Source organism: Myotis myotis, unplaced genomic scaffold, assembly GCF_014108235.1.
Source record: "Myotis myotis isolate mMyoMyo1 unplaced genomic scaffold, mMyoMyo1.p scaffold_m19_p_3, whole genome shotgun sequence".
Classification (NCBI taxonomy): Eukaryota; Metazoa; Chordata; class Mammalia; order Chiroptera; family Vespertilionidae; genus Myotis; species Myotis myotis.
The window spans coordinates 152,887,245-152,902,088 of NW_023416335.1; the positions used below are offsets into that span (position 1 = coordinate 152,887,245).

The window sequence follows — 14,844 nt, forward strand, 5'->3', positions numbered from 1 at the left end:
ACTTAAATGTAAGACGGGAAACCATAAAAATCTCAGAAAAATCCATAGGCAGCAAAATAGCAGACAGCTTGGCTGGTGTGGCTCAGTGGTTGAGCATCGACCTATAAACTAGGAAGTTCCAGGTTCAATTCCCGGTAAGGGCACAAGCCTGGGTTGCAGGCTCAATCCCCAGTGTGGGGCGTGCAGGAGGTAGCTAATCAATGATTCTCTCTCATCATTGATGTTTCTATCTCCCTCTCCCTTCCTCTCTGAAATCAATAAAAACATTTTTAAAAATAGCAGACATAATGTCGTAGCAATATCTTTACAAATACTGCTCCTAGGACAATGGAAACAAATGGGACTATATCAAAATAAAAAGCTTCTGCACAGCAAAAGAAATCATCAACAAAACAAAAAGAGAGCCCACTGCATGGGAGAAAGTATTTGCCAATGTTATATCCCATAAGAGTTTAATCTCCAAACTTTATAGGGAACTCATACAACTTAACAAAAGGAAGATAAAGAATCCAATAAAAAAATGGACAAAGGACCTAAATAGACCCCTTTCGAAAGAGAACATATAGAAGGCCAAGAGACACATGAAAACTTGCTCAAAGTCACTAATCATCCGAGAAATGCAAATATAAACAGCAATGAGGTACCATCTTACACCTGTCAGAATGGCTATCATCAACAAATCAACAAACTGACAAGTGCTGGTGAGGATGCGGAGGAAAAGGAACCCTCGTGCACTGCTGGTGGGAATGCAGACTCGTGCAGCCACTGTGGAAAACAGTATGGAGTTTCCTCAAAAAATTAAAAATGGGACTCCCATTTGACCCTGTGATCCCACTTCTAGGACTATATCCCAAGAAACTAGAAACACCAATCAGAAAGGATATATGCACCCCTATGTTCACAGCAGCACAACTTGCAATAGCTAAGATTTGGAAACAGCCTAAGTGCCCATCAGCAGATGAGTGGATTAAAAAACTGTGGTACATCTACACAATGGAATACTATGCTGCTGTAAAAAGAAAGAACTCTTACCATTCACAACAGCATGAATGGACCTGGAGAGCATTATGCTGAGCAAAATAAGCCAGTCAGAGAAAGAAAAATATCACATGATCTCAGTCATTTTCAGAATACAATGAACAACATAAACTGATGACCAAAAACAGATCCAGAGACAGAGAAGCATCAAACAGACCGTCAATCCTCAGAGGTCAGAGGGAAGGCAGGGGTGGGGCGTGGGGGGGACATTAAGTGATCAACCAAAGGACTTGTATGCATGCATATAAGCATAACTAATGGACACAGATACTAGCGGGATGAGGGCATGTGCTGGGAGGTGGGGAGGGCCAGGGAGAGGTCAATGGGGAAAAAAGAGAAAGATGTAATCCTTTAAACAATCAATCAATCAATCAATCAATAAATAAATAAGAGATGGTACCCAAAGTAGATGAAACAAGGAATAGAAGATTAAATTTAAAGTGAAGGGATCTAATATAAGAACCAGTTTTCCCTCCAGAAAGAAAAAGTAAACAGGAAAAAGTTTAATTGAAAAAATATATGTGTTTTCCAATTAAAAGCTGATAATTCAAGCTAGTTTACAGTACCTTCCAAATAACAGTGTGCCATGTTGAATGCTGTAATAAGGTCCCATGTGCACCAATTGTTGAAAACAGAGTTTGCCCTGCACTCTTCCTGACAGCAGGTCGGGGGTCCACACATAGTTCACCCAATTTTGCATAAAGACACAACCAAAGGCAATCAAATGGTGGTGCAGGGTGGAATGGCCGATTTAAAACAACCCCTTTCTCTTCTGCCTGCTTTTGCTGTGCTGCCTCTTCTTTATTTAATTCTTTTTCAATAATTTCTCCTCTTTGGAAAAAATAATCTGAAATATTCCACTAAAAAGCAAAGTAGAAAAATATCACTTTATCGATAGATTTTATTTTAAAGACATATATAAATATGCAACCCACAGTTGTTTTACTTTTTAGAATAAAACTTCTAAAAATTACTTCAGAAATCTAGAAGAAGGGATTTAATGAAAACATCTATTTCTCTGTCAAGTGTTTCTATCTGATTTCAGGAGAATATGGGGGAGAAATATTTTGCTAACATTAATATTTTTTATAAATTTATTATGAAAAATGTTAAGAACACAGAAAAATAGGGAGTATGTCAATATGTTGATATACCCACCACCTAGATAAAATTATTAATATTTTATTTTTACTTTATACCTATTTTATTATCTCTACAAAAAGGCTTTAAAAACATAACCCTGAAACCATTATCATACTAACAAAATTATTAACAATTCCTTAATATCATTCCTTAATATAATATGAAGTTAGTATTTTGTAACTTCATACAAGAGCAATTACTATTTCCAAACATATCTTATAACTTCATTCGCAACCACAGCAAGGTATGCAAATCAATGAGAATTATATCAATGGTAAAAATGTAGAGTCCAATATCTGTGAACATAAATATAAAATAAAGGAAGTAATATCTAGCAGAAATCAATATTGAATTAATCAACTACTCTTTAGGAGAAATTATATAAATACAGAACATGCCTATGTTTTCCCCCATGATTATATTTTTGACGGAAAGTATAGTGTCAGTCACCAGTGACTGACATGGCACTTAACATGTTAATAGCAAAATATTAAATTATATAGCTTGTAAGGGGTATTTAAATTTGACTTGTAAAATTCTGAGTTATAATATACATTTAAGAGTCTAAAGAACTGCCTTTAAATAAATTTGTATTGGCAACAGCTCTCTACATGTTTACTTTGTGTAATATTTAACAATATCCTAACTTACATTTTAGTACTTTTATATTCAAAATAAGTAAAATGAAGCTCAGAAGATCAATAATTTAACAATTAACAAGGAGCAGACAGAATTAAAATACATGTCTAACAGTCTGGGCTCTTGCACTATCATGTGCAGTCTCCTTACAGCTAACAAAGCAGTGTTGACAAGCTATGGGACTCCAAAAATGGTGAAGCCTTTTATGGAAGTTTTATTTACTAAATAAGTAGTATATCAAAATGTTGCTTCCAAAATAATATTGATAATCAATTAACCTTTACATGAGAGTCAACTGACTCTTTCTTTTCTATGTACTATTACCAGTTTATTAAATCCTCTCAAGAAAACCATGTAAAAAACAAATTTCAGCTCCATATGTCAAAATTATTCCAAATAGTCTGCTATTAATGAATTATTTCTTAAATTGTGTCACTTAATCCTTTAAGGAAGATATGTTTGGTATCAGAGTCATTTAAATGACTCCTATAGAGCCAAGTATTTGCTTACCATTCACTCACTAGGTTATATTATTAAGAGGCAATGATACATACCAATAAACCTATTGAAGTTAAACTAATATTAAGTTCTTGATTATGAAGTCCAAAGCTACCTGCAACATCTACAACTATCTGCAGGCAAGTACAAGGCATTGTTGGTAGAAAATCTGTCACAACCAACTGAAGACACTGAAATGCAGTTCGTATCAAGGATTCTCTGAAAACACAAAAGATAAGAAGTTTATACTCATGCATTTAAACAAAATGTAACGGAAATACATTTTTATGGTAATTTGGACCATGCAAAATTTTATTTTAAAGTTTGAACAAGAAAATCTTCTCTAATATAGGTAACCTAGTACTTCAACATTTACAGAGATTTTAAAACAACATGCTAATTTAAAATAATTAATAAAAAAATACACAGGCACAGAAATAAAACAGTACACTAGCAAAAGGAAAGGAAAATGTGTATTAATGCCATATTACTTTTTATTTGTATTTTGCACCAACTAGTCCAACAAAACTTAAGACATTAAATGAGAAAGGAAATTGCCTAGAGCTAACCTTTTACCACTATATCCCCAATATCTAACATGATGCCTAGCATGTATAAATACACACAATGAAATACTCACTGAATGAAAATTAGTTCTTTATTCTTTTATATTTATACTATATCTTATTTTTAAATTCTACATCTATAAAAGAAAATACTAATTTTGAATTTCATATAAAGAGAATACGAAGCATTTGATTTTTTTAAGATAAATTCTGGTGGCGAAAAATAATGATGAAAATGAATTATAATAGCTAGTACATTGAGTGTTTACTATGTCAGGAACTTTGTAAGAGTTTTACTTGCATTAATTCACTTCATTCATATAACAACATCGTATTTTATAACTACACTAGAGGCCCGGTGCACAAAAATTTGTGCACTCGGGGGGTAGTGGGGGAGGTCCCTCAGCCTGGCCTGTGCCCTATCGCAGTCTGGGACCCCTCAGGGGATGACCACCTGCTGGCTTAGGCCCGCTCCCTGGGGGATTGGGCCTAAGATGGCAATCAATCATCCCTCTGGCAGCCCTCGGGGGATGTCCACTTGCCAGCAGGGAGCAGGCTTAAACTGAAGTCGGACATCCTTAGCGCTGCTGAGGAGGCAGGAGAGGCTCCCACCACCACCACTGTACTGGCAGCCATCAGCCTGGCTTGTGGCTGAGCAGAGCTCCTCCCATGTGAGAGAGCCCCGACCACCAGAGGGCAGCTCCTGCATTTAAGCGTCTGCCCCCTGGTGGTCAGTGTGTGTCACAGTGACCAGTCATTCCCAATCCTTCTGCTGTTAGGGTCAGTTTGCATATTACCCTTTTACTATATAGGATAGAGGCCTGGTGCATGGGTGGGGGCCGGCTGGTTTGCCCTGAAGGGTGTCCTGGATCAGCGTGGGGGTCCCGCTTGGGTGCCTGGCCAGCCTGCATGAGGGGATGATGGCTGTTTGCAGTTGGTCACACCCCTTCAGGGTGGGGGTCCCCACTGGGGTGCCTGGCCAGTCTGGGCGAGGGGCTGAGGGCCATTTTCAGGCTGGTGGGTGACTGAAGCTCCCAACCTCTCCTTTTTTTCTTTTTTTTTTATTCTGGGATTTATTTACCTTCTAGGCTGTCACTGGAGCTGAGAGCCGGCTTTAGCTCTGAGGCTCAGCTCCAGCTCTGAGACCTCGGCTGCTGAAAGCGGATATCTGGGCTTTGTTTAGCTTCTATAATTGAAACACTGTTGCAACTCCAGCTCTGAGGCCCGGCTGGCTGAAAGCAGGTTTCTGGGGATTGTTTAGCTTCTATAATTGCAACATAGCTGCTTAGAGTGCAGCTCAGAGCTGGGCGGCGGCAGGCGGGGAACCTTGGCTTCCTCCATCACTGAAGCAAGCAAGCCTCCTGTTCGCTTCAGCTGCCTGGCTGCCGGCCGCCATCTTGGTTGGCAGTTAATTTGCATATCGCCCTGATTAGCCAATGGGAAGAGTGTCGGAGGTACAGTTAATTACCATGTTTGTCTATTATTAGATAGGATTATAGGTTGGAAGAAGAAACTTCAGCTTCATTTATGCTATAGCTGATATCATTTCACTTTAATCATCTCAATATTTTGTAGAATTTAAGGAAATTTATTACTACAAATAAATTTTTAAAATTTTTAAATAAGACTTCCATAATAGTCTCAAGCATCTCAATCATGTAAAACTCCTAAATTAGTCATCAAAACAAGGTATTACAAATCCTGCTGCAGAATTATACACAAATACATTCAAATTTCGGTTCTCTCCATTGCACTGTCCTACCTTAAATTAAACAAATCCATACATTTACTCTAAATGTGCTCATTCTTCTGAATTCCTTATTTATACTAATAAAAGGGTACAATGCTAATTAGACCGAGTCGAGCGGACATCTTCCGGTCATCCGGTCCTCCTCCTGAACAAAGCCACAGTGGTGGGGGCTGAGGCAGAGGCAGTTAAGGATAATCAGGCCAGCAGGGAGGAGCAGTTAGGGGCGATCAGGCCTGCAGGGGAGGGCAGTTAGGGGCGACCAGGCAGGCAAAAAGAGTGGTTGGGGCGATCAGGCAGGCAAACAGGTGAGCTGTTAGGAGCCAGCGGTCCTGGATTGTGAGAGGGATGTCTGACTGCCAGGATGTACCCTGTGGGATCGGGCCTATACCAGCAGTCAGACATCCCCCAAGGGTCCCGGATTGGAGAGGGTGCAGACTGGGCTGAGGGACACACAGCCCCATGCACAAATTTTGTGCACCAGGCCTCTAGTCTATATATATAAAAGCATAAGTGACCATTCAACTGTTCACTGTGATGTGCACTCACCACCAGGGGTCAGACACTCAACGCAGGAGCTGCCCCCTGGTGGTCAGTGCATTCCCACAACTGCTGTGGCAGCACGAGCCTCTCCCGCAGACACTTCTCCTGTGTGACCCTCCCCGATCCAGACTGGGACCGGAATAGGGGCTGACTGGGTGTGAGCCCGCAGCCGCTTCTCCATCATGGGTACACTGGTATTGCCCTAGGAAGGGCGCACTGAGACCGCAACAGAGTGGCAGCGAGCCTACTGAGCGGCAGCAACAGGCGCTGCGGGGCCAAGATGAGCGGGAGCAGCGTGGCACCTGGCCTGGGCTCTGACTCCTCCCCGGCCACCTCCTGTTTCATGCACTACTACATCCCTCGGTGATGTTGGATTGCCAGTTTCAGCCCAATCCCTGCAGGCCACACTAAGGGATCCCACCAATGTATGAATCCATGCATCGGGCCTGTAGTTTAGTTATATACCTTATGGTAATTTGGACTACTATCCACTAAGCAAAGCCAGAAATCTGGGAATTATTCCTGATTCTGTTTCCTAAAACCCTTTCCCCCTAAAAGTTAATCTGTTAATAAGTAGCTCAAACCCATCTCCTCTCTATTTCTAGAGAGCACAGCAGGCTTTCCCATCCACTCCTCCAGGCTGCTTGACACAGTGATACATCTCATATGCATATCAGATACATTTACTCCTCTGATTAAAATCCTAAAATACCTCCCTAATGCACTAAGGATAAGTCCAAATAGTTTATGAAAGCATATAATATCCTTCATAATTTTGGTTCTGTCCTTCCCCAGGGGCATAGGCCCCTCCAACTGGATTATACTTCTGTAACATAAAAAACTATTCTCTTACTAGGATATCCTACTTATAGGGTTTGTTCCTTTTCCATAGGATTCTACTTTTAGAGCAGGAGCTATTTCTCTGTGTAATCAGAATAACTAGAAAGCATAGTATTTGGAATATACTAGGCACAGAACCAATCCCATATAGTAAAAAGAGAAAAACGTAATGGCTTAATGACCGGAACGACTGACTGACCAGTCGCTATGAGGTGCACTGACCACCTCTCGGTCCCTCCCCTGAGCCCGCAGGATCCGATTGCTGGATGGCCAACAGAGAACCACGGGGAACTGGAGTGGGTGGCAGTGGGGCGGGACTGGGGACTGGCGAGTTGGCAGAACGCCAACTTCTTGGTCCCTCCCCCATCCCCACAGGCTCAGATTGATCGCCTGGCCAACAGGGAAATGGGGTGGGTGGAGGCGGCGGGCGGGACTGAGGACTGGCTAATGGGCAGAAAGCAGACCTCTTGGTCCCTTCCCCCAGCCTGCAGGCTCCCAAAACTGGATGGCGAACGGGGAACCACAGGGAACTGGGGTGGGCAGCGGTGGGGCAGGACTGGCGAGTGGGTGGACGATGGCCCTGATTGCAGGCTAGGCCTAGGGACCCTACTCATGCACCATTTCATGTGCTGGGCCTCTAGTGTTTAATAAATAAACAAATCAATGAAAAAGGGTTACTTAAAAGCAATTTCTTAGACTTCCCAATATATGCAGAGAGGTCAAGCCATAAATGTAAATTTACTTTTTACCAAGTATTTAACAAAAGAAAGCCCAATCTTTGGATGTGCTATAAAGTTTGTTAGATTGATACATTTATCTTATCACAAGAACCTGTATCCTTGTATAAATGTCAATAAACAGCAATTTTCCCATCCTTCCAAAACAAAAGTGAGCCCTAATAATTCGCTGTAGCCACTTGAGGGTAGAGTTAAGAAAAACTGTAGAACTTGAACTTAAGCAGAAAGAGTATATACAAAAAATTGCCACTACTACAAGATTTTAGGATGGATTCCCTTTTTCTGTTACTTTTTGAAAGTTATTTTGAAATACTTACCCTTGGTCATTTCTGATTGCTCCCATGACTCCAAGCACTAATGGCCATCCAGGTCCAAGACTATCTCCCTGACTCTGCAAAATTTGCAACACACATTCTAGTTGCTTGAGTCGGATATCTGGATGGTTAATATTGGACATCTCCTTTAATGGGTTCAATAAAAGCAACTGCAGTCTCTGAAAACAGGGCAAGAAAGTAATTAGGACAAGAAGCCCAAAAAGACAGAAAGGCTCTGCTGAGACTTTTTAAGTTCAAAATCATCTCCAATCAGACTGCAATGGTAAACAGAAATTTTATAGTAAAATAAACATTGAATATAATTTTCTAACAGTAATCATTAGGGGTTATTTTGTCATCTATATTGTTTTTTAATTTAAGAGAAAATAAAAATCAATCTTTTAAGATGTTAGAATTCAGGGTAAATGGGGAGTGACCTTATGTTAAAAGATATTAATAATAAATACATATAGAAATAAATCTCACTAAAGGAAATATATCTATATAATATCTAGCTGTATTTGTAAAAAGGAAAACAATTTCCAAATTCTAAAATTACCTTTCATTTACTCGTTTAATGTATAGCATATGTATTTAAATTTAAAATTCTCAATACTTCTAAAAAATGAATAAGTATGGTAAACAAAGATGACATATAAGCACAAAATCTGCTGGAGAGTTTTTTTTAAAAAAAGCAGCACTCCTTTCTATTACTTTCAGCAGCTGAAAGCACTTGCTTCATTTTTAACTTTCTTCTCTCCAAAGATTCATTTATTTGGTTCACTGATTGAACACACATTTGTAAGGTCTCACTATGTGCAAGGTATTAAGCTGGACATTGAAGATACACATAAACAAGGGTTTTCTTTTCAAAAAAATTAAGTTGCAGTAGGAAAAAAATATGAAGTCACTAAAATAAAAGCTCTATAAAAATGTAGAGCTTTTCTGTTTTTCCCATTTTACTCCAAAAGCTAAAACACTGCCTGCCTTACGTACTTAATAAGTAGCCTATATAATAAAAGGCTAATATGCAAATCGACCGAACAGCAAAACTCCTGGTTGCCATGATGCACACTGACCACCAGGGGGAAGATGCTCAATGCAGGAGCTGCCCCCTGGTGGTCAGTGCACTCCCACAGGGGGAGCACCACTCAGCCAGAAGCCCTGAGCCTGCTCACGGCTGGCGAGTGCAGCAGCAGTGGCGGGAGCCTATCCCACCTCCGCAGCAGTTGGATATCCCCCAAGGGCTCCCAGACTGCAAGAGGGCCCAGGCTGGGCTGAGGGACACCCCCCCCCCTCCCCAAGTGCACAATATTTTGTGCACTGGGCCTCTAGTTTGATGAATAAATTTGTAGAATACAATTACAATACAGTAAGATAATGAGAGCAATGGGAATAGTTGCTTCATTAAATGCTTCATTCCTACTCAATCTTCAAACAATAAACCTTTGGTGCACTTTTAAAAAACTGTATAAAATACATATGAATGATTAGGTGAGTCAGAACAAAGGACTCAAGACTAATGTAAATTATGAAAACATAACTTTGTAAATTACTGAAAAATAAAAATCTATTTTACTGTGTTCAACCCTTCTGCCACTTGTTTTCTCCCCATGTAAGGGTAATGAGAAGAAAAATGTCAGAGATAAGTAAGGACCAAAGAAAGAAAAAGAGACTAATAAAATAGGGCCCCAAAATGAAGCCCCAATACTGAAAGTTCTGGACTGGGAGACAAATTCCAGGTAGTTTATTAACTTAGTTCAATGTCATGCACAAGAAAGTTTCTACAACATTAGATAACGATAATCCTAAATATCCAGGTACATCAACCTGGAGACCCACGGCCTACATATCATTGATTAAGCAACAAAACCCACTTTTAAAATATCAGCCATTTGATAAATTAAGAAAAAATTACATATGGAAGATGATGTTACATTAAATATTCTTTTTTAAAAAGATTTTTTTCTACCTGGTTTTGTGAAAGTGGAGGATCATGGTTAAATGTTAACCCTGCTTTAATAAGTGAAGTTAAAGCTTCTGCTCCCCATTCTCTCATTCGAGAATTTGGATGCTGGCAGACCTGAAGGTAAATACATTGAACAAAAATTAAATATATAACTTATATACTTAAGCTTACATATCAATTTGAGAAAAGAAAAATAAAAACATTACACTTTTTATCCTTAAACATTTAAAAAATTATATCAAATATTCATCAATAAGGGTTGAAGGAAATATTGTATGCAAAATATAGGTAAGCTTACCTTCTGAATAATGGGTAAGAGGAAGCAATAGAGAGACAGAAGATAAAAGATGAAATCAAACAAGTCACAGAGAAGAGAGGATTTCATAAAAGTAAATGATGTCATCAGAATAAACAAAAGCAGCAGATACTAATGTTTCTAATTAGGTCTACCCACATAAATAATGTGCTACAATTTTAAAAATGGCATTTTTTGCCATTTGAGGAGAATATCCATAATAAAGAAATCTGCATATGTCCTTTAATAGCTCATAAAAGTAATCCAAATAAAATGGGGGGGGGGGGGAAGAAAAGCACTAGCACTTTTGTTTTTCTTATTAAAAATAATACCTTTGTCATGTTACTAAATTAGTATCAAATGATCATGGCATCATAAACCAAAACTGCACATACACATGTATACTGATAGAAGCAGCTATTACTAAGATAATGATTAAGAATCACCCCAACTTGAATACTAGAGAATACAAATCCAGATAAAATTCCCTGGTGCCATCTACAAGTAGTGATACCAAACAGGTTTTTCCCCTTGTAGTAGATCTATCTCATAATCATGGGAAAGGCTGTAAAACAGGAGAGTTTACTACTAAATCTGTCCCAATTGCCTTGAACTAGCTAAAAATAAGGTGATTAAAAGATTGTATCATAAAAGAAAGGGAACCCAAACTAATAGCTGAAGGAGACTTTAGAGATTTTATTGATATAGCACCCATTTTCAGCCCAAAACAAAAAGAATTCTTTCAACAAGGCAATTAACTTTAGTCCCTGATAAAAATATATAGATAAAATTAATCCTGATTTTGTGTATGGATATCCAGAATCATTAGTTCATTGTGTTAAGTCTTTATTCTTAACAAAAATAAATAAATATAATAATTTTTAAAAAGAGGTTACCTCAAGTAGATGACCAGTTAGAGGTCTCCATAGAATTTCTATTCGGTGCATGTTAACTAGACCAGTTTCTAACAATTTAGCAACAGCAAAAAGAGAGGGTTCCTAGAGAGAAAACATATTACATCTTGATATTTAAAGAAAAATTTGAGTACTTGAGCTATAAATGAAACTGAGAACACTCTGAAGAGCATGACTATAACTAATATATGACTAGTTAGTACAAAGTTAGCAATAAAGATAATAAAACCTCAGTCCTCATGAGATAAGCCTTTCTGCCCAACCGCAAGTATCCAGAATAGCTCCTAATTTGAAAATTTAATTATAAAGAGAATGCATTAGTGAGGGAAAAGTGAAATTCAAAAATTTCAGACACAGAAAATGACTAGTTTTCTAACCAGAAGGAAAGAATTCTGCTATGGGCTGAACTGTGTCCCTCTAAAACTCACATGTTGAAACCCTAACCCCTAATGTTACAGTACTTGGAGATAGAGCCCATGAGATAGATCATTGACATTAAATGAGGTCATAGGATTATACAATCCTGATACAACAGGATTAGTGTCCTTATGAGAAAAGATACCAGAGAGCTTGCAAGGACATACTCCCTCTCCCTTGATCTCATTGAAGAAAATGTATAGATATCCAGGCCTCATACCCAAAGATTCTTACTCAGGAAGCCTAGAATGTGGTCCTGACATTTATATTTTCAAAAAAATCTCATAGCTGACTTTGATGCACACAAAAGTCACTAGTGAAGTGGTTTAAAATGGAGGTCTGGAATGAGACATATATGGGTTTAAATACAAGCTTCACCAATTACAAAATAGGTGATCCCAGGCAAATTACTTAAGCTATTTCATATTTCATCTATAAAATGGGGATAGTGCTACTGAACCTTACAGAGTTGTTTTCAATAATTAAATAACATACTGTAGTGTCTGACATTCAGTAAACAAACTATTATTTTGCTTTATTATTCATTATTATGCTTTATTCTGTTTTGTTATTTTTGTTATTGATATGACCATGGTACTATGCCTGCACAAGTATCATTAACATCACTTCCTTCTAAAAAAGAATTTGAAGGCTTTACCATCAGCTACTTCCTTAACACATTAGCACAAATTCCTGCAACGAGGACCAAAATGAGATGACTGGTCACTATAAAGCCACAGCTAAAGAACATTAATATATACATCTTTAATACCTAGAATATTTAACTTACACTGATAACTAATGAACTATAAAAATGTAGAAAATAAGATGTTTCTACTCATTTTAGCATCTGCATATTTAGAATTTTTATAGATAGCACAGGGGGTTTTTTGTTTTGCTTTCCACCAGTTTTTGTTTTTTCTTTATTGATTAAGGTATTACATATGTGTCCTTATCCCCTCATTGTCCCCCCACACCCCACCCCTCACTCATGCCCTCACCCCTCTGGTGTCTGTGTCCATTGATTAGGCTAATATGCATGCATACAAGTCCTTTGGTTGATCTCTCAGAAAGCACAGTTTAATAATACTCTCTTATGCCTACATCAACAAACATTTTTGGCACTAGCCAGTTTGACTCAGTGGATAGAACTTTGGCCCATGGGCTAAAGGGTCCCAGGTTCGATTCCAGTCAAGGGCATGTATCTCAGTTGCAGGCTTGATCCTCAGCCCTGGTCAGGGTGGGAAGCAACCAGTCAATGTGTCTTTCTCACATCGATGTTTCTCTCTCTGTCTCTTCCCTCCCTTCTACTCTCTCTAAAAATCAATGGAAAAATATCCTTGGGTGAGGATTAACAACAACAAAAATCATTTTTGCACAGCCAGTGTGGGTCAGTGGTTAAGCATCAATCCAGGGTGAGGCAAAAGTAGGTTTACATTGTTTGTATGGAAAGTAATACAATAATTAATAAATAATAATACAAGAATAAACTGTTTTGCATACTCACAACCATAAACCTACTTTTGCCCTAACCTGCATTATTGTTTTAAATTAATAAATAATAATAATTTCTCTATAAGTACATTTTTCTTGTGTACTGAGTATTTTTCAAAATGTTTTTAAAAAGAATAATACAGCACCACATTTAGAAATTGCCGGGGTCCAACCCCAGCGGGTACAGGGGTCCCCAAAGGTGTGGACAGAGTCGGCGAAGAAGGAATGACACGGAGACAGCGTTCAGTTGATCAGCAGCCTAGCCAGGATCTCTAGCCAAGTTCTGGTCAGGATCTCCAGTGAAGTTCTGGTTAGGATCTCCAGCCAGGTTCTGTGTCCATGTTGTCTTGCTAGATTCTCCAGCCAGGTTCTCCAGGTTCTCCAGCCAGGTTCTGTAGCCAAGTTCCCTCGCTAGGTTCTCCAGCCAGGTTCAGTCACTAGGTTCTAGTCAGGTTCTCTTGCCAGTTTCTGTAGTCAGGTTCAGTCCAGGATCTTTTGCCATGTTCTCTCACTAGGTTCTGTCTCTAGGTTCTGAGGCCAGTTTCTGTCCAGGATCTTTTGCCATGTTCTCTCCAGCGAAGTTCTTCTGTCTCTAGAGAACGTTCTGTGTAGGTTCTGTGCCTAGGTTCTGTCTCTCCTGGTTCTGTCTTCTTACATCTGTATTTATACCAGTTGATTCCAATCCTATCAATCTCTATTTCAAAGGTTAGGGCGTTTCTTATCTCCATTCCAGGGAGTAAAGATTATGTAGCTTAAGCATGATTGTTCATAGTTAAAGTGATTAATTACCCGCCTGGCACTTAGTTAAGAGGTTTTATTCCCTCCCTAACTTCAGGGGAAAATCCCTACCTGGGGAAACAACCTTTCTCAGAGACCTTGGTTAAAACACATAGTGCCAAGAAGGTGAGCAAACATATTAAGAACAGTATGCTATATTTGCCAGGTCCCTTGAAACAGCAAGCATGGACCGGCTCCCGGCAAGAAATAAATTCTATAAAATGTCACAATAATACTTACAATTTATGATTGGGACAATACAAGATTTAAATCAAGGAATATAAGTCTCAGTTTCTCTTGCCTTTGTTGGGACAGAAAATAAGGAGCTTATCATTTCTTTCTGAAGGTAATAAATGACTCTCCCTACCTTGAAAATTAATTTTTTGCTTTGTTCATTGACGACATGAATAGAAAATACTTTTGAGACAATGTCTTTCTATATTCAAAATATCATTCCTATTATAACTGGGAAGCACAGGAATATTTTGATTTATTTATATCTTAAAAATTATTTAAAGTAAAATGCTTTCTACATTTTACAATGAATAAATATAGTTGGACTATTTATACATAAGACTCCCAGATTAAAAAACATAGATTGCAAATTTGTTCAAATCAGAATTTGATTTATGATCCATAAACAGTAAAAACTCAACAGAGTAGGATTAGCCGACAAGATATTGGTCCCATTAGTAAGATACTAATATCATGATGAGTACACACCTTATTTAATTAAGTAATGTACTATATTTAAAACACAGAGGTAGAATACCACACCTTATTATTTCCATAGGCCATATCCATTGCTTCTACGGATAAGGAGCAAAGCGCATTTATTAAATGGTGCAATGATACATCATCAAGGTACCTGAAATAAAAAATGAATAAGCCATTCTGATCTAAAATAAATAGC

The 14,844-nt window shown here is 38.4% G+C and overlaps 1 protein-coding gene across 18 annotated transcripts in view; it reads right to left on the reverse strand.

Annotated features, from left to right (window-relative positions):
- Positions 1 to 14,844, reverse strand: part of MON2 (MON2 homolog, regulator of endosome-to-Golgi trafficking) — a 126,811-nt gene that overhangs the window by 46,178 nt on the left and 65,789 nt on the right. For 17 of the 18 annotated variants that reach the window (XR_004966309.1, XM_036300968.1, XM_036300965.1 and 14 more), the window contains 6 exons: positions 14,709 to 14,799; positions 11,226 to 11,327; positions 10,038 to 10,148; positions 8,069 to 8,244; positions 3,375 to 3,537; positions 1,605 to 1,898 (listed from right to left, as the gene is read on the reverse strand). Coding sequence is in view for 17 of the 18 variants with exons in the window: in XM_036300968.1 (XP_036156861.1) it covers positions 1,605 to 1,898; positions 3,375 to 3,537; positions 8,069 to 8,244; positions 10,038 to 10,148; positions 11,226 to 11,327; positions 14,709 to 14,799 (937 nt within the window). In the remaining variant the exon portion in view is untranslated. The remainder of the gene's footprint in view (positions 1 to 1,604; positions 1,899 to 3,374; positions 3,538 to 8,068; positions 8,245 to 10,037; positions 10,149 to 11,225; positions 11,328 to 14,708; positions 14,800 to 14,844) is intronic. The other variant, XM_036300958.1, reaches the window with a different exon arrangement.